This window comes from Coccomyxa subellipsoidea, assembly GCF_000258705.1.
Source record: "Coccomyxa subellipsoidea C-169, whole genome shotgun sequence".
Lineage (NCBI taxonomy): Eukaryota > Viridiplantae > Chlorophyta > Trebouxiophyceae > Coccomyxaceae > Coccomyxa > Coccomyxa subellipsoidea.
In genome coordinates, this window is record NW_005178041.1 from 3,360,874 (window position 1) to 3,388,671 (window position 27,798).

At 53.8% G+C, this 27,798-nt stretch overlaps 4 protein-coding genes across 4 annotated transcripts; all 4 read left to right on the top strand.

Moving 5' to 3' along the window:
• The first annotated feature begins 7 nt into the window (after positions 1-7).
• On the top strand, positions 8-5,675 carry COCSUDRAFT_27314 (MIF4G-domain-containing protein). Its single transcript, XM_005651405.1, has 11 exons — positions 8-190; positions 519-674; positions 896-1,034; positions 1,319-1,400; positions 1,624-1,708; positions 1,994-2,101; positions 2,339-2,434; positions 2,830-3,149; positions 3,484-3,733; positions 4,199-4,436; positions 4,761-5,675. Exons 1-11 carry the CDS (start codon positions 50-52, stop codon positions 5,348-5,350), a joined length of 2,205 nt encoding a protein of 734 aa, XP_005651462.1. The 5' UTR covers positions 8-49; the 3' UTR covers positions 5,351-5,675.
• A 104-nt stretch (positions 5,676-5,779) lies between these two features.
• COCSUDRAFT_52496 (hypothetical protein) lies at positions 5,780-6,998 on the top strand. Its single transcript, XM_005651406.1, has 2 exons — positions 5,780-6,030; positions 6,286-6,998. The coding sequence occupies exon 2, from the start codon at positions 6,572-6,574 to the stop codon at positions 6,800-6,802; it is 231 nt and encodes a 76-aa protein (XP_005651463.1). The 5' UTR covers positions 5,780-6,030; positions 6,286-6,571; the 3' UTR covers positions 6,803-6,998.
• Positions 6,999-7,550: 552 nt separating this feature from the next.
• COCSUDRAFT_59422 (hypothetical protein) lies at positions 7,551-14,706 on the top strand (the record flags this gene model as incomplete). Its single annotated transcript, XM_005651407.1, has 13 exons — positions 7,551-7,661; positions 8,197-8,589; positions 8,895-9,159; positions 9,404-9,545; positions 9,681-9,768; positions 10,087-10,305; positions 10,610-11,950; positions 12,231-12,413; positions 12,825-12,983; positions 13,210-13,312; positions 13,625-13,749; positions 14,022-14,156; positions 14,530-14,706. 13 exons carry the CDS (start codon positions 7,551-7,553, stop codon positions 14,704-14,706), a joined length of 3,441 nt encoding a protein of 1,146 aa, XP_005651464.1.
• A 2,507-nt stretch (positions 14,707-17,213) lies between these two features.
• COCSUDRAFT_64721 (kinase-like protein) lies at positions 17,214-26,055 on the top strand (the record flags this gene model as incomplete). The annotated part of the gene is made up of 18 exons (XM_005651408.1): positions 17,214-17,242; positions 17,752-17,867; positions 18,187-18,378; positions 18,630-18,920; positions 19,320-19,532; positions 19,824-19,913; positions 20,121-20,209; positions 20,472-20,563; positions 20,817-20,963; positions 21,465-21,597; positions 21,954-22,094; positions 22,393-22,496; positions 22,755-22,856; positions 23,159-23,377; positions 23,682-23,787; positions 24,175-24,333; positions 24,754-24,864; positions 25,192-26,055. The coding sequence occupies 18 exons, from the start codon at positions 17,214-17,216 to the stop codon at positions 25,354-25,356; spliced, it is 2,499 nt and encodes an 832-aa protein (XP_005651465.1). The 3' UTR covers positions 25,357-26,055.
• Positions 26,056-27,798: the final 1,743 nt, after the last annotated feature.

The window sequence follows — 27,798 nt, forward strand, 5'->3', positions numbered from 1 at the left end:
GGCGGGCAAGGCTGGGGGCGTGTACATCCCGCCCTTCAAGCTGGCGCAGATGCTGCGTGAGGCCAAGGACGAGACGAGCGCGCAGTACCAGCGGCTGCGCTGGGACGCGCTGCGCAAGTCCATTAACGGGCTCATCAACAAGGTCAACATCACCAATCTCAAGGAGGTCCTGCCAGAGATCTTCGGCGAGGTGAGCTGCTCTGGCGCTTCCCATCCTTGCCAGCATGTGGGGTGGACCTGCCTAAGTTGAGTTATGTCAATCTAAGTGGAGTAAAATTCAAGATTGTTGTTAAGTTGACGCTGGTAGACCTGTCGGCTGGCATTGTAAGATTTGAGTTTGTGCTAGTGCAAATGATAGCCTTAAAAGCTGGTTATTATAGCTGGTTATTAGGCATGATTTAAACTGCACAAGTGCTTGAAGGGCTGAGTGCTGAGGGCATGCTACTTGTTGTCCAACAGCAGAAGTCTGACGGAACTGCATGCGGATTTGCTGAGTGTGTGGTGTCCTGTGCGCACAGAATTTGGATCGTGGCAAAGGCCTGTTCTGCCGCAGCATCATGAAGTCGCAGATGGCTTCGCCCACCTTCACGCCCGTCTTTGCAGCCCTTGTCGCCGTCATCAACACCAAGTTCCCTGAGGTCGGCCAGCTCCTGCTGCACCGCCTCATCCTCCAGGTGAGGAGCACCCTTAAGCTGATTTCTTGAGTGAGCGTTTGTCTGATGATATTGTCTGATACAAGGCTTCAGCTGGTATTTTGTTGTCATGTATACCCTTAATGGGATGACTGCTTGAAGGATTCCTGGGAGGCAGTTTGCGCCATTCAACAGAGTCTTCATGTTGTGACAGCAGTGCCCTGAAATATGAAGTCTGAGTGGGTTTTGGTTGTTGCGCGCAGTTCAAGAGGGCGTTCAAGCGCAATGACAAGCCCATCTGCCTGGCCGTGTCCAAGTTCATCGGCCACCTGGTCAATCAGCAGGTCGCTGATGACATGATCGCCTTTGAGATCGCCATCCTGCTCCTGGAGAACCCCTCAGGTGAGTCCTGCAAAGATGGTTGTAGTGAAGAAGTTTCACCTGACTTTTGAGCCTGAAGCAAGATGTCACCAAGCTGCTTTTCACCCTGCTCCTGCTCCTTCAAGCAGAATTGCAGCAATTCTGATATGCCCTGCGGAGATGCCTGCAAACGCACTGCTTGTATGCCCTTGGGACTTGCCCACCTGTGTTACTTGCAGTGACTGATGAAGGCACATGTATTTGCCACTGCTCTCACACTTGATGGCAAGGGTGGCTGATGGGCTGCCTGTGTGCCTGTCCTGCAGAGGACAGTGTGGAGATTGCGCTGGAGTTCTTCAAGGTGGTGGGCGCCTACCTGCAGGATGTCAACAAGCCGGGCTTTGAGATGTGCGCCCCATGGCCCTACTGGCTGACTGTGCAGTCATTGAACGAGAAAGCCGCCGCCAGCATTCTGTTCTTGAGGCCCTGCGCTTGAAGATGTGTCCTTTTGCAACAGACTTGAGGCCAGCCTGTCAACTAATGCCTGTTTGGCATGTAAATTTGGCAAGAAAACGGAGGGTTTTGCAGAAGGATGAGGTGTTTTCTGAGAGTCCTGTGTGCTGTTCTGCAGCATCCGGGGCCGCCTGAATCTGATTCTGGCAGAGGGCCAGGCCGAGAAGCGCACCTGCCTTCTCATCCAGAACTTCCTGGAAGTGGTGAGACACTGCCCTGCCTGCCCTCACAAATTTATTTATTAACATTCATTTCATGGCCCTTTTGTCCCATGTTGTCCAAGCTGCGGCACTCTGAAGTTTCTCCTACCGGAGCTCATTATAGCTGGATGCTATCTCCTGCTCAAGACTGCACTGCTAGTGCCCAGCGATGAACCCACGCCTCGATCATTGGGCGCTTCAGCGCCCCTGAGGAGCTTTCCAGCCAGTTGCTATGCCAGTATCTACTCATCCTGCGCATGCCTGAGACTATGACTGATTTGCACACAGATCGCAAGGGGTGGCAAGCTGAAGAACGCGCAGCTGAACGAGCTGGGCTTCGAGTCGGTACCCAAGGAGCTGGACCTGGTGGAGCCTGAGGACCAGATTACTCACCAGGTGCCCGCTCCCACACCCTCCTTAAAATGCATTGGAGGACGTTGCTACAACTATCCCCTGTTCCCCATGTGCAGTTTCCTCCATCTGATTGCACAGGCTAGAAGCTAGCAACAACGAGCTTCCAGTGTGCTGCTGCAGGGGTTCCTCCCCCTTGTCTGTCACCCAGTTGGCATATCTTTTGTGGATTAGCAGGGATCTGTTGATGCATGTGTAAAAGACATGGTTTCTATGTGCCAGGTGTCGCTGGAGGAGAGCGATGGCTACAATGCCCAGATCTCGCTGGACATCTTCAAGGTCGACCCTGAGTACCAGGAGAACGAGAAGAGATACGAGGTGAGTGGCCCCTGCCAAGTGCATGTGTGCTCGAAACATGCTGATTTGTGTCAGTTGCCTCATCACACGCCATTGCTCACATGCCTTGGCAACGGTAGCTTCCATGAATCTCCTTCCAGTGCATGTGAGCTGTAGAGGTCGTGAGGCACTGATCCGCATGAGAGGCTATGTAACTCTTTGGCAGGGGTCCTTTCAAATTACCTTGCATGTCGTGGCAATTTCGCTGCATTTTTGACTGCACTTGAAGATGTTTTCGATGTTCAATTTTTTGTCACAACAACAAGAAGTGGCCGTTAAGTAAAAGGCGTTTTGCAAAGAAAACACCTCTTGTTATAAATACTTCCCCTACTGTTTTTTTGTCTTCAAAACTTCTTACAGGCTTTTGAACGCTGCAGGCCATCAAGAAGGAGATCCTGGGGGAGGACGAGGAGGATGAGTCAGAGGGTGACTCAGACGGCGACTCAGAGGATGAGTCATCCGACGAGGAGGGCGCCGGCGGCGCGGCCGCCCCCAGTGGCGGCACGCAGAAGATCCAGGACAACACCGAGACGAACCTGATTAACCTGCGGCGAACGATCTACCTGACCATCATGAGCGCGCTGGACTTTGAGGAGGCAGGCCACAAGCTGATGAAGATTCAGCTGGGCCCGGGGCAGGAGGTGGAGATCGCCACGATGGTCATTGAGTGCTGCAGCCAGGAGAAGAGCTACTCCAAGTGCGTTCGCATGCCCTCCTCTCCTTTGCATGGCCCTTTACGCCCTAAAGTTTCTCATGCATGGATTGACTCCAGGTGTCATTGCGTGTAAATTATCAAACTATGCATGCGTTGCTGCTGTTCACGACAGAAATATTCAGCAGGCCGTCAGTGTCGTTACAGCAGCATTGCTGCACAATACTGATTGCAGAGCCACTCTGCAATGCTTACAGGAGCATTCATCCTGCAGCTTCCTGTGGTCTCGACAGCAGCGCATGCGAGTTTCAGCAGTGCCAAGTTTTGATGGGTGTTCTTTATGGGTGTTCTTTATTTCAAGTTTGAATCTGATCCGCAGGTACTACGGTCTGCTGGCGCAGCGATTCTGCCTGCTGAAGCGCGAGTACCAGGCCTGCTTCGAGGACTGCTTCCGGCGCCAGTACGCCCTGATCCACCGGCTGGAAACCAACAAGCTGCGCAACGTGGCGCGCTTCTTCGGCCACCTGCTGGCCACCGACGCCATCTCCTGGGAGGTCATCGACTCTGTGCGCCTCACCGAGGACGACACCACCTCCTCCTCCCGTATCTTCATCAAAGTCCTCTTCCAGGTGCGGTTTGGCTGCGTTAATAAGACCGCCAAACTCAGATTATCACTGGCATGCTGCTTGTCATTAGCGGCATGTTTTGGGTTGCCCACAACGCTGTTTGTATGCTGCTTGTCCTTGGAAGATATGTGGAAACCTTGGTGGAAGGTTGTCGCAACACCCATTGTCAGAGCCTGCATATCCCAGGCAGTCTTCTACAGAAGATTGTGCTCATCATGCACGGTCTGTGCGATGACAAGGGCTGTGCAACTGTGATGCTGCTGAGAGTATCTGGCAGCACCAGAAGCCTCTGCTTGTCGTTGTTGACCATTTGTGATAAGCTTATCGCCATCAGCAAATGTTTACCAGTGCACCAAATAGTCACACCAACACATTGCTCCCAGATACACTTGGTGTTCACCCTGTCACAAATACAACAATTGTCCTCCGCAAGCAGAAGATGACGGGTTCGTTGCCCCCTCTGCGCAGGACCTGTCGGAGAACATGGGCCTGCGCAGCCTCAACGAGCGGCTGCAGGACCCCAGCCTGGCGGAGTGGTTTGGCAACCTGTTCCCGCGCGACTCCCCCCGCAACATGCGCTTCTCCATCAACTTCTTCACCTCCATCGGACTGGGCGGCCTCACCGACGGCCTCCGCCGCCACCTGGCAGAGCTGCCCAAGATTCTCGCCGCCCAGCGCGAGGCCGCCTCCGCTGGAGCCGCCGCCGGTGCGCGCGCGATCCTTCCTTTTATCCTTTCGTTTGCTGCGTACGAGGTTCAGGGTAGGTGTTCTTTGTGCCATTTGGGGCGTTTAGAGCCTCAGTAATGGGCGCTGGTGCAACCTGTGCATGAGGTGCATAGGAGGCCAGGCAGATGGGGCACTGCTCACAAATCGGCTCTGGTTGGAGGCTCATTATGTACTGTCCCATGCGGTGGTAGGTGTTCCCCTGCGGCATGTGCTTTTTCATGGCATTCCACCTCTGCAGTGGCGGTTCTGGGGGCTTTCAGTTTGCGGCAGTCTGAGTTGCTTTGTGTGCCTATGTTGCGTGCAGAGGGTGGCTCGGGCGACGACTCATCGTCATCCAGCGACTCGGACAGCGACTCATCTAGCGACTCGGACAGCGATGACTCGTCCTCCAGCGATGACTCATCCTCTGACAGCGATGCCAGCAGCGACTCAGCCTCCAGCAGCAGCAGCAGCTCGGATGACTCATCGGACGACAGCAGCTCTGATTCTGAGGACGAGGCCCCGCCGCCCGCCAAGAAGAAGTCGGCTGCAGTCGCCGCCAAGAGCTCTACAGCGAAGGACAAAGCGCGCGAGGAGCCCAGGGGAGACAGGCGGGAGAAGAGCGGCAGTGAGAGGGCTGCCAGGGGTGACAGAGAGCGTGAGGACAGACTCAGGGGTGAGGAGAGGGATGCCAGGGGCAGGAAGGAGCCCAGAAAGAGGGAACGCGAGGAGACAGGGACGGAGAACGGCGGCGGCAGGAAGTACCGGGCGGTGGAGAGGGAAGCAAAGGGGTCTGCAAAGATCAGGGATGCGGTGCACAAAGAAGAGAGCTCCGCGAGTGAGCATGAGAGGTGGGACGGCGGAGTGGCGGAGGCTGGCCCGGTGGATGCTGATGACCGCTGGACTGGGGAGTAGGCAGTCTCGTGCCATGCACTCCTCTCAGAGATGGAGCGTGGACTCCTGTCAGATAGGGAGTGCGTAGCACAAGCACAGGGCCTGTTTGGGTGGGGAGTGTGTAGTCAGAAAGCACTGCCGCGCAAACACGATGTGGGAGTTGAACTTTGTAGGATTCTTGCTCATGAAAGATGGAGGTGCAGCTGCATGCTTATGTGCAGCTGACAAGTCATTACATGGCAAAGTTTGCGGCCATGCTTGGCAGACTGTGAAAGTTTGAAGGATGTGTACCTCCTGTACCAAGGTTGTGAAGCTGAAGGACCACTTCGAAGAATTCATGCTGTTCAAGAATGTGTTTAGACTGCCCTAATTCCAGCTTATATGATCTGATTTGCATCTTAAAGGAGCGACAGCAAAGTTTGGCGCGAGCAGTTATCTTCAGGATGGAGAGAGAGAGAGAGAGAGAGAGATTACACTTTTTCCAGCCACACAGGGCTGATTAAGCGTCCCACATATCTCAAACCATCAGTAGCACACACGTCATGAATACTCGAAAATATGCATCCCAGCACGCAGACAAGTATCAACTGCCAAAAAGGACTGCAAGGCTGCTTGTGGATGTATGTCGGTCCAAATCAGCGACAAGTCAAGGGCAGGACATGGACGCAAATCACAGGCCAAACAGATTGTGCGTGCTGCGGGTGGGTCCAGCCATTTGCTGTCATTGTAAAGACTGCCCAGATCCTTGCAATAACAGCGCTTCTCGGTGAAACAAGCAAGGGGGGTACCCAATGCCCCACAATGCTTGCCGCCACCTGTATTGCTAAGCTACTACACAGCAGCATGTAGACCCGTACCGAACCAGCAATGCAACGTCACCAAACAGATCCTAAGACCTGCACTTGCACTGTGGATCAAGTACCCCCACAAGGAGCACAGCTGAGTGGTTTGCAAAGGCACACCTGGACTGGCAGGTGTTCAAGGAGCTGCAATCAGGTGAAAACTGCAGGAGGTTAGACTGAGATCTCCTCAAAAGCCCCAATACAGCTTGTACGCGCTTTGTCCTAGGTTTGGACCAGGACCCAGAACATCCTGCCTGGGTTTGGCAGGGCACACACAAGAACGCAACACTGCAAAATCTGCTTGTTCTGTAAAAGGTCTCATGGCCATTTCTATTATTGCGGTCGATTCTTCGCGTCAGACAATGATGCAAATAGCCGTCGCATCCTTCTTTTACTGGTAATGGCGGCTGGCGGCTGTTGCCTCTTCCGCCCCAACCAAAGCTTGGCCGTCCTAGATATTTTTACTACTGCGTCATTAAGATCAATTTATTGTTATGCTTTCCAGCCGCTATCGCCTGGCCTCTGTCTGCTCCACTTTTGTATACCCACATTGTTGCTGTCAGGGCCGCCTCTGTTGAAGCGTCGCTTTGTGCCCGGCGATTATGTCGTTAAATTACATCCTTTTCATTGAAACCTGTGATGTTGCCTGGCTGCTGAAGCCCGACCCAGTTGATCAGTGGTTTATGGTGATGCCGTTAACTGTAACGGGCCGCCTCTATCGAAGCACCTTGCCCAGCCATTATATATGTTGCCATGATTGTCGAGGAGCCGGATCCCGAAGGACCCAGGCCCCACCGGATCACAAAGATGTCCTTGGACAGGGAAGGAAAAATGGAGAGTCTCTTCTCTCCTTCCTTTCAAAACCAATGGCTCTGTCCGACGGTGCTCCCTTTGGCTTCCACATGCGAGGAACCTGCAAGAGGAATGAAGGCGTCTTTAGCACCGCCTGGTACTTCCATTGCATAAGATTTCTCGGCGTTCAACACAAATTTGGTTGTCATGGTCGATCCAATGCCCTATAGCTGTCCCATAGCTGGCTAGTTGTGCTTTTACTAGTCTTGTAACACCATGGCTTAGTATTTTCAAGAAGCCCATCTTCGAATATTCAGGCAAAATGCCTTCATGATTGATTATCAAATACTGTAGGCGCCATTCATGAGCAATACGCCACTTTGCACCCTTCACCTCTGCTCAGCGGTAGGCGATGGCATTGAACCTGCCGCTCTCTTGACACTGGGCGAGAACGGTCGACAGGTGCTGCAAAGGCCTCGGAAACTCTTGAATGAAGTTTGCCAGCTTTTGATTGCCTATTACGCGCGCAATTAAGCAGTTCTGTTGCACGGCCTTTGGGCCATCTGCTGACGTTCTCGTCCTCCACCATGCAGTACTTGTTCAATGCGCCGGAGGGCTACGCTAGGCTGGTTCTGGAGCACAAGACGAGGCCGTCTGCAAAGCTACGGGCGCTCTTCGTTGTGCAACCCCAAGCACTGGTAAGAAGGCTTCCTCGCAGGACAAGGCTGAGCCTAAGTGATAGTGCTAGCCTGTGTGGCTGTAAGGCCGCTGACCCTTTCAATTGACTGCAGGGTGGATTGGCTGCTTTGGTGATGCGCCTCAGAGGGGATGGCCACGAAGACTTGCATGTTGTCGGTCCTCAAGGTGGGTCTCTTGACTTGCCCTGTAAGATCTCAAAGATGGCCACCGGCATCAGAGATGCATCACATGCCCTTTGCATGCTGATGGCATGGCGTGCAAGCCAGGGCAGATTGACAATGATGTTTTCATGATGCAGGCACGGTCACTCAGGTGCATGCATTGCGGCACTTCATGAGGTGGAAGCATCCGAGCCTTTTCATCACAGAGATAGCACACTCCGCGCCAAGCCCCATCTATGAGGCAAGCCTCAAACATCCAGTATTGTTGTTCTGCGTCCTGTGTGTCAAGGACAAGCATAGTGCCACAAGAAAGTCAGGTACATGTGCAAAAGCTTTATGCAGCACCTGCCAAGAAAACACCATCCTTGTGCAGGATGCCCATATTGCAGTCATTGCTCTGCATGCATCCCACACTGGTTGGGTGACTCCAGAGTGGCTCACACAGCTGGGCAGCAAGTCTTTTGATGCACCGAAGACTCTGGCTGCATCCAATGAGGATGCATGCCACACCAGCGCAGACCCCAGTGGCAGCATGTGCAGCAGCAGCAGTGATGAGGATCTGGTGAGCGCTGACAGCAGCTCTGCAGCGAGTGACTCATCCTCAGAGGATGTTGATGCCCCACAAGAAAGGCTTGAAGCTGCAGATGGAGGGCCAGAGGCCTCTTCAGCCACCATGGATCAGCCTGCAGCAGGGGCTGATAACCCTGCATTCCAACAGCTGGATCAGCTGCTGATGCTGCATTCTACCAGGCAAAGCATTTTCCAGGTACACTGATACATCAAGGCATTCCTTCACCACAACTCCTGCCACAGGGTTCGTTCGATATTATGTGCAGCCATCTTTACTGCTGAATTCAAGTCTTGACTGGAACTCCTGTTTTGGGCCATCAAGTGTGTTGCTCTCCAGGTCATGTCATGTCATGTCATGTCATGTCATGTCATGTCATGTCATGTCATGTCATGTCATGTCATGTCATGTCATGTCATGTCATGTCATGTCATGTCATGTCATGTCATGTCATGTCATGCATGCTTGCGAGGTTGCCCCCTGAAAATATGTGCATGCCGCAGGTGTTGAAGCAGCAGCAGCAGGCAAATGCTGCAACATCGACGGCGGAAAATAATTCACGCCAGCAGGAGCAGCTACTGGAGCAGCTGGAGAAGAGTAAACCTGAGGGCCCCTTGCCGCTGCAGCAGGCAGCACAAGTCCTAGCTAGCCGGCAGCCACGCCCACCGGCCACAAAAGGGACTGATGCAGGCACCCAGGGGGCCTTCAGTGCCCTGGAACAGGGTGGCAACCCAGTGTATGTGCAGCAGGGGAAGCAACGGACATCTGGTAGGCAACAGCTGAAGCCACTCTCAGCAAATTATTTTCCTTACCTGCCTGACCAAGAGTGGTCCAGCAAGACCTTTGTGTGTGCTCGGTCTGCTAGCAAGGAGTCTAGCCAGGATTACTTCAGAGTTGCCTGTTACAGAAATGTCAAGTTTGAATCCCCATGTCGCCTCCAAAGTGAGCATGTCCATCCATTTGCGCTTTATCAAAGGTCTGCTTGAAGTCAATTATGTCTTTTCACTTGCAGGCATGCCCCAGCGTGCTTGTGCACTGCTGGGCCACTTGAAGGCATCCAATCATGCGCTGCTGGTAGTGGACTGCCCTGACCCGGCGCAGCGGCGGCTGCTCTCCAGCCATCCTGCCATGAAGCAGCTGCAGTCGGCTTCCAGGTCTGCCTCAATGCCTAATAACTTGCATGCATGCCCATGCCCATGGCTCTGATTTCTATTGACTGACAATTCCATGGTTTAGAGACCCGGCAATGTGTGCTGTAACATCCATAAATATATTGGCTGCATGCGCAGGTTTGTGAGCACCCTGCACCTCTCAACAGCTGCTGCAGTTAGGACGAGTGCTTATGGGGACTGGGCAAAACACCTACCGGGCCAACAGGTGTGTGTTACAAGATTTGACATTGCCAGGCTGACATATTAATGTGTTCACTGTTTCTGGTGTATATGCAATGTACGATCTTGGTGTGGTCAATAGCAGAATCTTCGTGGTAACCTGCCAAATCAAGCTCGACTTTGAACAGTGTCTTGAATCCTAACAAAAAAGAGCTGCATTTGCAGCTTGCAGCACCTCCTTAACAGCTTGGACAATCATATTGGACGATCATCCACAACTCTGATATGATCGTCCAAGCAGACAAGGAGGTGCTTGTTTGTCTTTCAATGTTTGGCCTTGTGTGACAGACTCTGGAACATGCAGATCTTTGCATGCGACGCCAAATCTGGAGATGGCCCGGAGCTGGGCTACATCGCATCTGCCAGGAACCTGGCAAAGCTGAACGTAATCAGTCCTGCGGTGTACCCTCTCCCTGCCGCCATGACAGCTCCCTCTGGCGAGGACATCTTCATACCTGACGAGCCAGAGGAGCCGGATGCTGCTGCCAATGCTGAAGATGCAGTGGAGGAGGTGGATGTGACTGTGCCAAGCTCAGGCAGCCAGCACCTAGTGCAGATTAGGGTGCAGGGCACAGTCAATGCAGGCAGGTCCCATTACATTTCTTCTTTTTCGTACCGTCGGCAACCTGGAGCATGTTGCATGCATGGAGAGCCTGCTTTGTCTTCTTGTTTCCAATGCCAATCTGCCTTGATGTTGCCAAAGGCGCTGTCCCTCCATGCCGATTGATCAGCCGTTCTGCATGCTCTTCTTATTGATGTTGACATCAAATGGCATCATTTGCACGTCTTGACTTAGCTGTGTCATGTGACTGGCAGGGGAGGTGCAGAAGGAGCTGCTGTCCAGCCGGCCAGCGCTGCAGCAGCTGTTTGATCGTCTGCAGGGCTCGCCCCTCTCCAAGCCATTCACCCACCTGCCCTCTCAGCCCAGCGCCGCCCCACAACAGCCGCCCTCTGACCTCTCCTTCCTCGGACCTGCTGCACTTCCCATCTTCCGCCCAGAAGCCGCCATCTTTGTGCCGGCGCCCGCTGCTGCCGCAAACAGCTCCTGGTTGCCACTTATCCCCCCGCACCCCCCGCCCAGCCACCGCCCGATCCCCCTCGGCCACCGCTCGGTGCCCCCCGTCCACCGGAGGCCCCCCCAGCCACCACCGCACCGCCACCGCTTGATCCCCCTTCGCCCCCGACCACCGCCACCGGAGGTCCTCCCAGGCCCCATCATCTTCATCCCCCCGTCGGCTCCGGCAATTCCCGCCGGCCGCATCGGCCGCATGTGGGGGGCCGCGATGCATCGGCCGCCGCAATTGCTCGCGCGCGGCGCGCGCCGGCCACAGCTGCGGCCGTGGCAGCCACCAGCGCAGCCGCTGTGCCCTGTTGGGGCTTCCCCTGCTGGCGGTGGTGGGATCGGTGACATCTTCTGCGCATACGGGGGCGGGCCGAAGACCCACCCCCACCCGGCCGGGGACGGCGACGGCTGGCCGGCTAAGCGGCACAGGGCCGGCAAGCAGAGCGCAGCGTCCCAGGATGTGCAGATGGCGGACGCAAAGGCCAATGCCTCCAACAGGGGCGCCGCTGCAGCGCTGCGCCAGAAGGTGCATGGCAGTGGCTCCCCTCCAGAGCGCCAGGATGAGCTGCATGTCAGGGAAGCGATGGACATCATGGATATCAGCCTGGCAGTTGATGGAGGGGCTGACTCAGTCCTGGAGCAGTCACATAAACATGAGGTGGCGCCCAAGGAGAGCCTGCCAAAGAGCGGCAGCCTGAACAGGCCAGCTTTTGTGGAGGATTTGGGGCCTGCTGAAAGCCAGGAGGCCAAAGACATGCAGCAACCAGGCGATACAGGGGTGGCTGAGAATGGAGAAGCTATGGCAGAGCATGGAGATGTGTCAAAGGGCCAAGAAAGGGTGCAAGGCAGGCCATCGGGCAGTGCAGCAGAGCTCGATGAGGTCATGGAGGAAGCAGCTCAGAGCATTGGACACCAGTCACAGATGCCAGAGGCAGAGAAGAAGCAGGCAGAGAAGAAGCAGCCTGATCAGAAGCAGGCAAAGCCAGTTGCCAAGGCAGCGGGGCCTGTTCAGGCGCAGGAAGCTGCCAGGGCGGCTGCCAAGAATGTCCCCAAAATGATTGTTGCCTGCCCGGCCGGCAGCCCCGCCACCCCTGAGTGCCTGAAGGTGTGCCCTCCCACAGCTGCAAGCGTCTGGTTGCAGCCACAGTGCTCCTTCCACAAATTGTAAACAGTACTCCAAAATTGTCAGCTATGGTCTTGAAACCGGTGAAGCATGTTGATTGATTCCAGTGATTTTACACGACCACTTCTGGGATCTTCCATGCGTCACTCGTCACATTGGGCCAGCTTACACCCAGCAACCTTGCTTCTTTTGTGGGAAAACCATGCAGGCGCAGTAAGACAGATGGCAGCATGAGTAATATTTTGTGTCTTTTACCCTGCAGGCAATGGCGGCGCGCGGCGATGCGGCGCAGGTGCTGTTCCTGGGCACGGGCTGCGCGGAGCCGTCCAAGTACCGTGGCGGCGCGGCCGTGCACGTGCGCCTGAGCGACGGCCGGGGCCTGCTGCTGGATGCCGGTGAAGGCGCGCTCGGCCAGCTCGTGCGCCACTTCGGGCCGGCCGGCGCGGTAAAACAGGCGCGGGTTTTCCTGTCATCAATATTGATAAATAAGGTTATGAGCAGTGAGAAGCAATAGGGCTTTATTGCTTGATGTATGAACCTGACCCGCCAGACGATGACCTTGTGCTGAGCACCACAGGCTGATGACAGTTGTCGTGCCTTTGGTGATGGGTGCGCTGATAGGGTGCCAGCTCTGGAAAATATATCCTGCATTGCCAGTGGATATGGATTCTGAAGTGATAACAGGTCGGCGATCCACAGAGGCCGCTTGCTGCAGCCATTGCGTTCGCCTTCATGCTTGGCATGCAGCGCTCTCCGCGTGCCGAAGGGCCACATTTGCAGTCGTCGCATGGCTCCTTTGATTGCGAAATCACCCAAAATCGCCTGGAGCTCCCCTGAGCATGGTGTGGCTGTGCAGGTGGATGCTTTGTGCTCCGTCTGGCTCTCCCACAAGCATGCTGACCACATTCTGGGCCTGCCGGGGATCCTGCACGCACGTTCTGCCAGCAGCCCACCCCTTCTGGCGAGTAATGCTGCGATTAAGTCTTTCACAATCCGTGGGAAGCTCACTAGCCTTGTGATGTGTGCAAGGAGAGATCAGGGTGTCAGAATTTGATACTGTGAAATTTGTTATGCACAAATCACCAGACTCCTTCTTCACTGCCAGGTTGAGCCCCTACTACTTGGACATTGCTGATTAGGGTGTACTGAGCGTCACCTGTCATACATACACCCTGACATTGCTGGCAATGCACCGGTTGTCACTGGGGCTTTGAGCATTAAGCGTCTGTGGTCGTGTGCAGGTGATTGGCCCCTCGGCTGCGCAGAGGTGGCTGGCAGAGGCGGCTCAGGCGCTGCAGCTGCGCTACCACTTCGTGCACTGCAGGAACTTCGACGCGGACGGCGGTCCCACTCGCCATTGGCTGATGAGCATGACAGGCAGGGTGTCTTCCTTGATTGCATGCACAATGCCACAGCGTTTGTATAATGTGTCCAGTTCATCCTCAGTGGAGAAATTTTCTGATCCTGTTCATGCGTAATGGAAGAATAAAGGATTGCTGACGTGGTGATGCGGAGCGCGCAAGCATAGTCGGCATGGTTTTTACAAGGAATGGCCCAGATATGCACTTTCCGCAGTGAACACAGCGTCTGTCCATAGCTTATTCTGTGGGGAAGGAACCTATACAGACTTATGGGCCTCACGAGAACATGGCGTAGGCATGGTGAGCTGGCAGTCAGTCCCGGTGGAGCACTGCGCGGACGCGTACGGGTTAGTCATGCGCCACATCTGCGGTTGGAGCCTGGTCTACAGCGGGGACTCTCGCCCCTGCCGCCGCCTGCAGGTAGAGCTGCTTCCAACAGCCTCTTCAAATTCAAGTGAATTTTGTACTGTGTTATGCGGATCTGAAGATTAAGGTGTGATTCAACGTTAGAATCAGTGTTCCGAGAACCATCAAGGAATGCGGTCGCTCAGTCCCAGACTTTGCCAGTGTCGGCCAAACACTCTCGGCGTGACAGACAAAGAAGTGAACTGGCTCTCTTCAACTGGCTTTCCTACTTTCAAAGGTACCCAGAACCCGAAATATGGTGCCATCAATTGACATGCACCGTGCAGGACGCGGGCCGCGGCTGCACGCTGCTGGTCCACGAGGCCACGTTTGAGCCAGCGCTGCACTCTCAGGCGGCTCAGAAGAGGCACAGCACCACGGAAGAGGCCCTGCGCGTGGCTGCGCGAATGGGCGCCTACCGAGTCATCCTCACCCACTTCAGCAGCCGCTACCCCAAGGCATGCATGCACCCCCACCAATATATCTCTCATATCATGATTTTCTCGGCCAGCACTTGCCGAAATCTTTGTGCATATGCATGTACGACTTCCTGGCGTTTGGCATTGTTGTAGTGGCCACAAATGCTGAATCCTAGTGCAGCAAGTGTGTCAGCTTCGTGCAGACAAAAAAGAACACACCATGCCACCAAAATTGTGTGCCCTTGGCCCCAAAGCATATCCAACATTGCCCAATGCCTGCAAACGCTGCGTGAGGGAACATGGAAAGCTCCTAGTGATTAATGAGGTGATTAAGCAGTGCAAGCAGTGACAAAAGTGGTCCACGTGGTGTGCGCAGGTGCCTGTAGGGCTGCCCACAACGGGGCCGCTGAGCGAGATGGTGGCATGCGCGTGCGATGGCATGCGCGTTCCACTGATGCTGCTGCCAGAACTGCCGAAACTAATGCCACACATTGCTGCAGCCCTGGGCGAAGAGCCAGCTGCAAAGGGCAGCACTGCGCTGCACACTTATTGATCGCAATTGGCACCTCACAGCAAAGCATGCTTCGCCAGGTTTTTCCGCCATGTATTGCCAGCTCATAACAAAGCAGACTTCGCCATTCTTTGTCAGCCATGTCATGCCAGCTCATAGCAAAGCACACTTTGCCATTGTTTGGCAGCCCTCTTGAAAGGCCCGGCAGTGTGAGGAATGTAGCTTGTCCCACCTTTGCTCCTCTTGAGGAGGTCATGCCCTGCAGACAGACAGACAGAGCGGCGCACCGCCCTTGATCTCAGCTGGCATCGCCTGGCTCCTGAAAGCAAAGCATGCTTCACCATGCTTTGGGCAACCCATGTTGCTGAGAGGCCCGGCAGTCTGAGTCTGTGCTCATCCCACCTGTGCTCCTTTTGAGGAGGAAGGAAACGCGGACATACCACAAGTACCCAATGATGTGCCAGCACCCCTGCTCTGGTCTGGTCTGCTTTGGTGCGTGAGTCAGGCATGATGTGTTTCACCACAATGAAACGTTGGAACGTGAAATTTATATCTGCTTGCACATGATAGGTAGCTGTGGATAGCGATTGTGTCGTGTCTGAGAGTGTTCCTTGCTGAATGATCTAGTGTGAACTCCTGTCAATTTTGCTGCGTTGTGAACCTTGCAGAACATGAGACCTCCTTGAGATTTTGAATGCCACTGAACGCCACCGGTTGCCACTGGTTATGAGAACTGCTGTCCTGAATTGCCACCTGTTGGAATGCCCTTTCTGTCTGATTGAGGTTCGCTGAGTGCTTGCGTACAGTTAGGCAGTTTGTTTAAGCAGGAAACGCTTGAAACTGCAAATCAAATGCGCTTCAGGAATGTTCTTGCCGCTGCACAGCTAGCACATATCTGTTTCAACCTGAAATAGATCTGAAACGGGTCTTGCAACCAAATGGAGTGGATTTTTGCTTCTTAAGAATGATCCTCATCGAGAGGAGAGGCCACACGCGCTGCATGGCGCCATGAGGCGATGGTGAACGAATCAGTGCCGCTGCAGCACTATCAAATTGTGAAAATATTTGGCGAGAAACACCGGCACCGAGAACCAATCACTGCATACATGCAGCAGGGTTTGACAGCCCCCAGCGTTTCTGGAGGGATTGGCCATATTGTTTCAGGGCTAGGGGCAAGGTTAGGGCAGCCCCAGGAAAAGTGAGTCGGGCGGAATGGCGTCAGGGCAACGCAATTGCTATAACGCCCCAAAGCCACATGGCTGTGCCTCAGGGACACCCCAGACATTTCAGTCAATTTAGAGACCGTATACAAAGTAATACCTGCATTTCCCCGGTGGGAAAACTTAGGAATTGCAGGGATGCGCATCCCTGCAATTCCTGGCATGCCCCGCCCCAATATTTTAGCTACTACAGCTGCAGTGGCCGGGGCCTTCATCCTCGCCGGCCCTTGCTCTACTTAGGGGCTAGCCTGAGCTTTTTCTAGGATCCCTGTCAAACCCTGGCATGCAGTGATATGATCATGCATACGCCAGTCATGACAGTGATCACATGGCTGCACTGTTAAAACCAACTGTTGTCTCGGAGGCAAGCCTGAGGGGCGCCCCTGGGTGCTGACATCATGCCAGCCTGGCACTGAGTGGCATGCCTGCTCAGTGCATGCATGCACAGTCCGCATGCAAATTGCAATAGTGCGCAAAAGTAGCTATAGGCCAGTTTCTCTGAAATTCAAGCAACCAATGGTGAGATACAGCTTTCTCACTTCTGGTTGCGCGCTTTCTCCCGTACCAAAAGGCCACAAAGTTTACTACAGGCCATCCTGCCATGTAATAATATTAATAATAAGAATAATCCTGTCACACCATAGATCCCTCCAAATCTTTGACCGTGTTGGTGATGACGACACGGTAGCCCGGGGGTCGGGAATTATCGAACGGCGAGACTCCGAAGTACGGAGAAATCTATTCGCTGAAATTCACGCGGTGACTTTGGGTTCTTGCTTTGGACCTCGCCAAGGTACAAATAGCGCTTGTTTGTTCTTGTTCGAGGGCTTCAAGACTTGAGGAAGGCCCTCAGTGCCGGTGGATGTGGGGCCGGTAAAGAGCGCCGCGTTCTTGATTGCCCTCAGCCCAGGATAAGTATTCTGCAGGTTGGAGTTAACTGGAGAGATTTCACAGTGAGGGTGCCGGGAGTCAAGTGAGGATCTAAGATGGAGCAGACCGGCGCGGCAAGGCTTGCGCTGGTTCTCTTCAGCGTACTCTTCGTACAAGGTGTCTACGGTCGGTTGTCCAGGTGGGCTGCTCCTTGATCGCCAGGAGATGTCTGGGGGCGTCTGATTTAGATTCACAAGCAGCCGTGCACCATCGCGATCGGTCTGTTTGCTTTTCTATTTCTGCACTTTCTAGGGATTGAGCGAGGATGGTTCCAAGCATCATTCTTGGAGGCATGGGCTGTACAATTGCGGCGTTCTGTTGCCACAAATGCCACTGATGTAGTGTGTTCATCGTGCACCGCAGGGATCTGTTGCAGGCGCACGATGCTGCCTATCAGAGATGGGTCCCAGCACAGGGACCCCATACAGGTAAGGAAGGGCGGCTGACTGACACATTCTTGACAAGCTTAGCTGATTTCGCATCTGGTAGTTGGTTTAGGTTGGTAAATGGTGCTTGATCTTGTACTACCTAGTTGATCGTACCAGAAACCTTGCCATTGACCGACTTGACTCAACTGCAGGTTGCGAATGCCTGCCTATATGGACGTACACGTCAACCAAGGGTACCAAATTCACTGTCAATGGGACGTGTGCCAATCCTGATGGTGACTGGAACACAGACTGGTGAGTTCTGTATAAGAACAAGAACATCTGGTCACAATTTGCAACCTGGTCTTCCGTGCATGCACAGACTGATTCCTGCAGACAACACTGCCAAACTCGTTCTTTGGATGCGGGCAAAATTGAAGAGCATGCTGGAGGAGTCTGGCGTGCTTGGGGACAGATCGTGAGAGCTGGGATGTGGGGATGTCAGCCGTCCCAGGACTTATATCTTCGTGGAAATCACAATAATAAAGCATCCTGTGGCTCTACCGCAGGTGCTATGTCAACCCTATGACCTGCCAGCACAAGCCCTTCCTCAGCAACAACGGGCAGGTGTCGGCTGCCTGGGATGCCTGCATGGACCCCGGCATGAACACTACCATTGATGCAGGTGTGCTGAGGGAAGCTTGCTTAGCAATGCACTGCATTAGCCTTGCACCGTCATCAAGCATGAATTGTGTAGCATGGCGGCATGCGACAGCTTGAAAGCAGAAGCATGATTGCGCTTAAAGAATGCCTGTGCAACAGCTTGCTCTTGCTCTTGACAATAGAGATGCTCTCCTGGTGCTGCTTTGATTGGGGACCAGTCTATATATACCCAGCCTGATGCATGCTTCAGTCGGGTTGGGGAGATGATGGGTGCCTGACTGCAGAATATCTGCCTGCTTGCATGGAAAGTGTCTGACTGCAGAATATCTGCCGACTTGCAGAGAAAACCATCAACTACTGCAGCTGCATGTCCTCCTACAACTACACCACTGTGAATGGGACCGTGTTCAAGTCGGACGGCGGCTGCATCCAGGACGACGTCAACATCCCCCCCTGGTGCCTGGTTGTGGAGAAGAGCTGCTCGCAGCCTCCCCCCAAGAAGCCCAATGGCCAGGCCTATGACATCTGCAGAGGTCTGATTCCTTGTTTTTCTTTTTCTGACATCTGCAAGCTCGTCTCGAATCATTCGAGTATAAATGGGTGGGCTTCTCTCGGCGTTGGATTGCCTGCATTGCAAGTCAGATGCTCCACATGTATGAGTAGGATGATGGGTTTCAGGGAGTCGTCGTTGTGTCACTTTATCTGCACAAGGTAGTGATTTACATTTCAAACTTATAACTGGTCGAAATGCGATGCTGAGTGTGCTGCCTTGATGTCAAAACAGGCACGGAGTATGACATCCGGCAGGCATCTGCCACTCTCCCCACGGGACCGGCGCTGCCTCGCCCTGAGACGCCCACCGGCTGCCAGTGCCTGGCCAACTGGAATTACACCACGCCCGGCTCAAACCAGACGTCTTACTTCAACGGCACGTGCGGGACACCAGGCATCAAATCGGCGGGTCCCTGGTGCTATGTGGATAAGAACACCTGCTCGCACCAGCCGATCGCAGACCAGAGCGGCCTGTACTACGACAACTGCGCCAATGTCACCTCCAACCACACCATGGACACATGTGAGCCCATACCCTGCTCATGTCATTAACAAGACTTTCTCTCTGAATGCCAGGCGAAGCATGAGCCTGTTCACCCACAGTAGGCATTGATCCAAAAAGGGAACAGGACTTATCTCTGGTTGCTTTTGCACATGCGCCTGATAAGTCGCGCATGGGACACATTCTAGTCTTTCGCATTGCAGGAACAGGATTTTCTAAATTTATCACGCCTCGTCTCTCTCAAGTCTTGGGTTGCATGTTGCCTCCCACTGCTACTGAAGCCTGCTTATGTGCTCACGTCCTGCTGCAGCCAATGCTGTGAACTTACCATAGGTCCCTGTCCGTGTGCTTCTTATCTGCCTCAGTCAAGACAGTGGACCAGGTACTGAGTGTTGTTTGTGTGCTCCCGGCCTGCTGCAGCCAAGACGGTGAACTACTGCAACTGCCAGCCGGTGTACAACTACACGGCGGCTGACGGCGTCGCCTACAGCGTGACTAACGGCAGCTGCATCCGCACCACCCCCTCGGAGCTGCCCTGGTGTTACGTGGTGGAGGACACTTGCATCACCCCTGTGCTGCACCGCGAAGGCCTCGGCCGGAATGACTCCGCCTGGGACACCTGTCTCACCACCGGTGCGAATGCTTGCTCACAGGCTGCGCCTTGGATTTAAATCCAGTTGCTGTCTAGCATTGTGACATCCATGCCTTTTTGAATTGAAGTGGGAGTGATATTGCTACAGGCGGTGCTGCAATTTGTCGTGGCTGCAGGACAGCCCTTTGAAGAGTCAGAGGATGTGCTCTGTGTTGCTTGACAATTTTCTTATATGGGAGGCACATATTGAGACAGGAGCGCTGGCTTCAACGTGTGATTTGGCAGGTGATGGTGCTTGCGTACTGAAAGGCAGGTGTTCATTGGCTTTGCAGGAGAGTCGCTGTCGTACATCCCCCCTCCCGGTGTTGGGAGCGCGTCCTCAGCTTCTGCTGGGGTCAACAGGAAGCTGGCCCTTGCCATCGGTGAGTTTGCACCCAAAGGCCATCTGTATGTCCTGAATCCTCTTCCGGCTCAAAAGCAGCGGTGGCAGATGTGAAATAATCTCGATATGGTGTGCTGGCTGCCACATAAGGGTGCAGATTCCTGCATATACCTGTATAACTGGTTTTGTCTGCTATTGAGCATATAAATGCATATAAATGCTGACGTTCACTCTGTCTGTGGTGCAGGCATTCCATGTGCAGTAGCGTTTGTTCTGCTGCACATCCCTCTCTGCTGGGGTCTGTATATCCTGCTACAAAGGCGCCGTACAAAGAAGGTTTGCACAGCTGCCTCAGCCATATGAAAAGCACTCCCACCTTTTTGCCCGACCCTTGTGCGTGAATGGACGTGCATGGCTGTTTGATCACGAGCTCAATTGGGGTCCGTGCACACCAGCTGTGGTAACCTGTTGATCTTAACATCTATCAGTATTGGGCTCGCATGTGGTGTTGCACATGTTTAGACTAATCTGTAGCTCGCTTGTCAGCCTCTCGTGTTCTCAGTCACAGCCATGAGTCGTGAATGCATGCGCTGAACAGAAGGAAGAGGACAAGAAGGCAGAGGGCCTGCTGGAGAGGCCCTGGGGCCAGGATGTGCTGCAGGCCTACATGGACAAGCAGTACGGCGACGGGTGAGCACCCTGCACAGGCTTTCCTGCTTGCCCTCTGCCACGCCATCTCCCTACATCAATTTAGCACCGATCTGTGGTAGAGCGCTGTGCTCCTGGCACTTCCTATATCTTTCTAGCTCAGTTCTTGACTGGGTCTACTCTAGCTGACTGCTCTCCTCCGAAAACAAATGCCTCGCCGTTTTACTGCTCTTCGTTTCCAGCTGTGCGTGCTGTGCTCTGGAGGTCAACTTAGCAGTGGTGGCTCTTGGTGCAGGTCCAAGGATGACGAGCACGGCAGCGGCGGCAAGATTGTGGCCGGCATGCCTCCCGCCAATGGCAGCACGGCACACTCCAACGGCACCAATGGCACCAACGGCTCCTCAGAGACCGTCGGCCTCATCTCCGGCCGCAAGGCCTCCAGGTGAGCACTTGTGCATGAAGGTCAATGAGGATGCCGCCTGCCTGTTGTTGTTTGGGGCCCCAAGCTGGAAGGTTGGTGGTGTTTGCGATGCTGCTAGGCGCCCAGCAAACCAGGTGCTAAGAAGCGGTAACTGTGAAGTCTCGCAAGGAATCTGTCTGGGTGGCCATGCTGTGTTCCCAAGGGACATAAGAGCTGCTTTTTCTTTTTTTTGCATACTGGGGCGCACAAGTACCCCTCTGTGACGTCAGCCTTCCAAACTAATTGGCAGTACTGTTGCTATCAGTGGATCCTGGGGTCACGTTGCAGAGGGAGCTGACGTGAAGGGGCCAACATAATTGGCAGTCTTCTGGTTCGCATGATCTATATTGTTGAAGTGCCATGCGCGGGAGCTACTGTAAAGGGGTCAAGACTTCTGGCACTGACCTTGCTTCTGGCATTCATTTCTGCCGAAGCGCTGGGTTGACATGCCACTGAGTCAAGCTGTGCGCGGTGATGCAATAGGCAGCTCAGCGCGGCGTCGAGTCTGCCAGAGGTGGTGCCCTCATCCTCGTGGGAGATCAAGCCGAGTGAGATCGTCATCTGCAAGCACCCAGACGGCAGCGACTGGGAGATCGGCTCCGGCGGCTTCGGCAAGGTGGGGGATTTATTCTAGTGTCGCTCGTGCACCAGTCAACCTGGCTTCTTTAAGGGACAAACCCTGCGCTGCCCATGCAATGGACAGCGATCCATAGCTTACAGTGGCTGCTGAATTTGACCCCAGAATTTATGATGAGTAACCGGATGCACTGTTTTCTGGTGTCTGTGTGTCGTTGCACCAGGCACCGACATCATGCCTGATGCTACGTCCACATTTATAAGAATGCATTACATTTGATAGCAATGGAGAGCGCTGAGAAACACATTGTGGGAGATCAAGCTCACCATCGTCGGTAAGGCACATCAGCAGGGTGTGGCAAGCGCGCTTAATATTCCTCCTGGATTGTACAACAGGTCTACAAGGCGCAATGGAACGATTATCAGCAAGTGGCAGTGAAGCAGCTGAAGCAGCACGACGCGCGCAATGATATCCGCTTCCTGCGCGAAATCGCCATCCTTAAGGAGTGCCGCTCCACTAACGTTGTCCAGTTCCTGGTGCGCTCTTACTTCCGTGCAGCCTTTTTTGCCTCCTTTGTATGTCGTGTTTTCCTGTACCGATTGGCCATCGGCCTGAGTGTGAAGAGGTACATCTGCTGCTGACCGAGCCGCAAGATGGGCGGTTTTGACATGCTTGGAGCTGCACGCTTCTATTCCTTGTCCCGAGATATCACGTCTGCTCTACAGATGCTCGCCTGGTCCATGACATGCTATGAATCAATGCTTGCGACACACTGATTAGGAGTGCTCTGTTAGATTTGACGGTGGTTTTGAACTTGCATGTGTGCATGTGTAGGGAGCATGCGTGGCGCCTGGCAGCACCATGCTGGTGTGCGAGCTGATGGAGGGCGGCAGTGTTTCTGACCTCATCCGCTCCGGCCAGCTCGTCTGGAGCGAGGGGTGAGTCGATTTGTGCGCTATCTTGTCTGCAGCGTCAACAGCGTTCATTTCGCCGGGCTAATTGTTGTCTAGGTTTGTGGCAGCCTTAAAGTGCAGCTTGTGTGCAGACGCACCTTGCCTCTTGCCTCAAAGCATGTAGTAACAATTATGACTGTTTTCTTTAAGTTTGCGGGGGGGATGTGTGGAGCGGGGGCTCTGCATGGGAAGAAAGTGTGATGGAAATTTGAGGTGTGGTTTGAAGTTGTGTTTGTTGTGCAGCGGTCTGGACATCGGGTTGGACGTCGCGCGTGGCCTGTCCTACCTGCACAACAACCGCATTGCCCACCTGGATATCAAGTCCGGCAACGTGCTCCTCACAAGGTATGCGCGCACCTAGGAACACCCTCTTGACCACCTCCTGTGCAACTTACTTGACAACCACAATCAAAAGTTCTTCCTTGCGAGGATGTGCTGTGAGCTTGCATATAGGTGGCGATCTACTTTTTACAGCCAGAGTGCGTTCTACTCTTCGTTGTGAGACCGGCTCTGGCTCCATTCAACAATCACAACATGCCAAACATAGAGTTTGGTTCTGAGCTGTCTTCCGTGGGGTGGAAGGAGGGGACAAAAACTTTTCCGGTGCAGAAGGAGGGGACACTGACTTGGAGTATGTAAATGCACAGGGAGGGCAAGGCCAAGATCGCGGATGTGGGTCTGGCGCAGATGGTGCAGAACACGCACATCAGCAACCTCAACGGCATGGGCACATTCGCGTACGCTGCCCCCGAGCTGCTGACCGGAGGCAAGTGCAATGAGCATGCCGACATCTTCTCCTTCGGCGTGCTCCTTTGGGAGCTCGTCACCGGCGAAATCCCCCGCCGCGGCAAGCTGCGCGAGCTGCGGTGAGAATCCGTCCACCTTTCACTCTTCAGTTGACAACTTTTACTCCCTTGTCCTTCACCTGTGTGCCTGGCAGCGGGTATGTAATTTATTTTTAACGGTCAAATGGCTTCCTGTCATTAGCAGTCCTCGTCAGGCAGCTCAGGGGTGCACTTGACGTTCTAGTGGAGCTCTGTGGCACCAAAGAGTGCGTTCTGGAGAGGGATTTATGAGGGAGTACATTACTTATGAGGGAGTGTGTGCATCCAATGGGAAAATTTTGAGGTCAAGTCGAGCGGTCCTGAGATGGGTTGGCCCAATGTGCAGCGTGGGCGAGGAGTGCACACAGGAAGTGGCGGATCTGCTGGACATCTGCATGCGCACCAACGTGGAGGAGCGCCCGAGCGCCAAGGAGCTTGTGGCCGTCCTGCAGGTCAGCCACACTTACCTTCTCTTTGTTCCACTGTGGGCAACCATGGCAAGCGTCCAAGCGTTGCCTTTCTGCACGCTTGTCTCTCTGCTCTATGCCTAGAGGTAGCTTACCGCACTGGCTATACTGTACCCGCTTACACTTGCCATGCTCACCCAGCTTGGAAGAGTCTGCCTACTTCTGGCATGCTCTGCTCATGCCTTAGTTGCTTCTCAAGCAGTAGACGCAGGATTATGCTGGCATGCTCACAAGGCCACAGAGAGTGTCATTACCTCTGCCACGCTTTCCTCATGCTTCAGCAGTAGATTTTAAAGGTATCCCTTGGTGAAGTGGTGTGGATGTTTAGTGACACTGGCAGCTAATTTTGCTGTGGTATCTGTGCCTGATCAGGCGCTGCCGCCTCAGCCGAACAACCGTCCAAAGCGTGCGGCCTCGGCGCAGTCATTTGTGTCGCCGCTGGACCGTGCGGCGCACTCGGATGACTCATCCTCCACCCTGGGCCACAGCACCAACTCCTCCAAGTCAGCCTCTGGCTTCAACTTCTACCAAGTGCGCACTCATGCCTCTATTTGTGCAGTGCCCCCTTCAAAAATAAGTGGTGCTCAGCACTGCCAGACTCGTGCAATGGGAGCTATGCTTCTGATGGTCCTGTTAGGAGCATACGCCCTTGGTAAGATTTTTGACGACGGCTCTGAACTAATCATCAATGGTGTTGCTCGGGGTGATAGCCGCTGTTTTGGCCGTGCTGCCAAGAGGACAAGATCACACTGGGTTTATTTCGAGGTATCTGTGCAGATGGCTCACATATAGATTTAGACATCTTTTGATGTCGTGACCAAAGCGCCATATACGGTCTTGAGCTGCCTCAATCGTGAATGATTGATCTGGTGATGATGCTCGGATTTTGGTCCGACTCAGAGTCTCACCAAATGCGGCAGCAGGTCGCTGACAGGTGGTATTTTGTGACAGGGCAACACCGCTGGCTACTCCGACTCCATGCCCAGCTCAGGGACCCTACCTCTCATCAGAGAGCAGGACACCTCCCCCTTCGTGAACGGCGGCACTGCCTCCCATGTCACGGTGGGTGCACTGCCTTGATTCATGTCTCATTTTGCTCATGGGCATTGCACGCCCTTGTGTCCGCGCCTGTCATGGAGTGATAGTTTGTGGGGGGCTGTGTGCTTTCTAACCATTTTGTCTGAGGAGGGGAAGAGAGATATTCTGAGCGGTGCTGCACAATGTGAGCGTCATGCAGGCCATGAACACTTGCTGGCACTGCCATTTGTTTGCCAATCGTTTGCCATTCAATAGAACGCGGGGGATCTCACCGCGCTAAGGAGTCTCTGCAGTGCCGATGAGGTCAGAGAAGCAATTTTCCATTCAAAAAAGTACTTGTGATGACTGCAGGAGGTTCACACCGATGAGCTGCCAGTGAGCTCGGATCCATCGGCGCCTGTCGAGAAAAATCCAGCCACGGATGCCCTGGAAGCTGCCAAGGCTCTGGAAGCTGCCGAGCAGGAGGAAGCTGCCAGGCAGGAGGAAGCTGCGCCAGCAACTGAGCCCAAGGCCTGAGCTGCACTCCTGCACCAAGCCTCCTCCCTTGTACCAGTCTGTCGGCATGTTGGAAGCGCATAATGTGCCCTTGGAACAGGGGAGGTTTTCTGTACGGAACCTACACTACTTGAAGATCAGTGCTGAAAATTGGAGGATCAGATCTGGACTGCTGCGCTGACAGAGGCCTCGGCAGATGAGGTCGGGCACAATTTTTTCCGGCGACTGATGCGGGTATTTAAGCCTCGCCTGCTTTGTGAGCAGAGATGCCTGCCATCAGATGGAGGATTATCGCACCTGAGGCAAGTGAGGCATTGAGGGCGGTGCCCTAATGTTGTGGGTTGGTATCGGTGGGTTCCAAGGGCCGACAATTACTGGCCCTTGCTTGCATGCAGTGATTGGTCCCCTGTCCCTGCTGAGAGCCAGCACTCTGCAATGATGCGACACCGCTCTTTTCCGGCTTTGTATTAGGCTTTTGTGCAGATGCCTTTTTCTTTTGTCGTGCGCCAGGTCTCGGTCATGGCGAGACAGTACTCCTTTTGAGTTGAGCGGTCATTACAACAGGCGACTCAGGGCACGCGGTTGCTTTGTAGCTTCAGCTGAAGTGTATTCATGGTCTTGAATTTTCCCGGAAGGCGGGATTTGGTATCTGTGCCGAAGCTGTCATTGGAGAGCTCGTTTTGCCTCGCAGAGATGGAGGCATGCAATAATATTTCGCAGAGTCTGGTACCTATTGGGAGGCTAATTATTCCATTCCATCTATTGGCACTGCTCGCGCACCTGCTGTTATTCCCTTAGCCTATTGGATCATTTGGATCCCCCGCATGCGTTTCATTATTGCATGTCGCACTAGCCATATCTGGTTGCAGGCAATGTTCAGGTGCCAGGGCACCGCAGAGACGCGCGGGCTCCTGCGTATTGTTTGCCTCGCCCGTCTGCTACGTTTTGGAACCGCCCTTATTCCAGTCGGGCTGGGCTGGAAGAAAATGAAGAGGCACAGCCTCAGATGCCCACTGTTTTGGTTGCCGAGTGGCCACCTATTTGAGAAACTTTGAAGCCAGGAAGTATTTTGCGGCCTGTCCCTGTCCTGTCCTGCATGTCCCTGTGTATTGGTAGCAGACGAGCTTGGGTTGATGGCCCTTTTTTTCTTGACCTTATATAGATGCCATGTATACAGTAATTTATTTCCACAGCCCTCTGGTGCCGTGCATGCCTCATCCCGGTAATCTTATTTGACTAGTCCCGGAGATTATTCCCTGCAACCATCCCATTCCCTTATGTCGTTGAAAAGCGTGCATGAGGGAATTTATGATTGGCATGGATGCATTGTGGTATTCGTCGCACATGCCTGAAATCCCACTGGAAATTCCATGCATGTGCAGGGGCATATGTATTGTACTCAATCCCTTGGCCCGCCCCCACAGCATTGATTGATATACAGGATACCTTTGCCGGATTAGTGAGCTCCATGGCCAGCTGACATGCAGCTGGTTGCGAAGCCTTGACATCCAGATGATGGGCAGTCCCCTGACGAGATCAATTTGATCAAATCTCCAGGTCTCAATGGCACACAGAGTGTGATTGGCAGCGCCTTTGTGGTTGCACTGTCGAGCATATTTCCTTGTCTCCCTGGATTATCCTGCCATTGTGGCCAAATCCTGATCCAAGATTCCTTTGGCCTTATTTCCTATCCTCCACGGCCCCTATTGATCCAATTGGTTCGTTGCCCAATAAATTTGCCAGACTTACTATGGTACCCCTGATGCAAGGCAGCCTGTCAACTGGCGGAAGATATGCCCAGGTGATTGGACTTCATGTATTGATTGATCTTGAATTGTGTTTTACAGCCGCAGCTAGAGCTGCGTGTCAGACTTTTCTTGGGCTCTTGAAAAGAGCGGCCCACCTGGGGCTTGGTTTTCTCTGAACTATGAAAATTGGGAATTTTGGGGTATTGATTTGAGCCTGTGTATGTGGGGAGACAATCGGTTGCTTCATGTGCGCTGGGAAGGGGCTGTCACAGCAGTTGTGAGCACACTGTGTCAGCTTGACAGTGCAAGATAAATCCATGTGTCAAATCCTGTCATTTATAGTCATTTAAGGCCGATCCATATAAGAATACAGATTGTTCGAGTCTTGGACTGTGCCCTTCGTCTCAAACAAGCGCTCCAGTCACGGAGGCCAAAACCAACTCCCGAGAAGATACCGACAAGGATCGATCAGGTCGAAGCAGACCTTGCGTGCACTTCTTCGTTGTGCGTTTGGATTCCAACAGACTCAAAGCAATCGTGACCGGAGCTGGATAGAGCGCAGCTGCACCTGCAGGTTCCTCTCGGCGGTGGAAGCTGCCCATGGGGTGAATGTACATAGCGAGAGGAAAGGAAATGTAAATTCCGCATAGGGCTATGATCAGTGCAACGCAGAGGATCAGGACACAATAGATCTAGATGTATGGGACGTTATCGT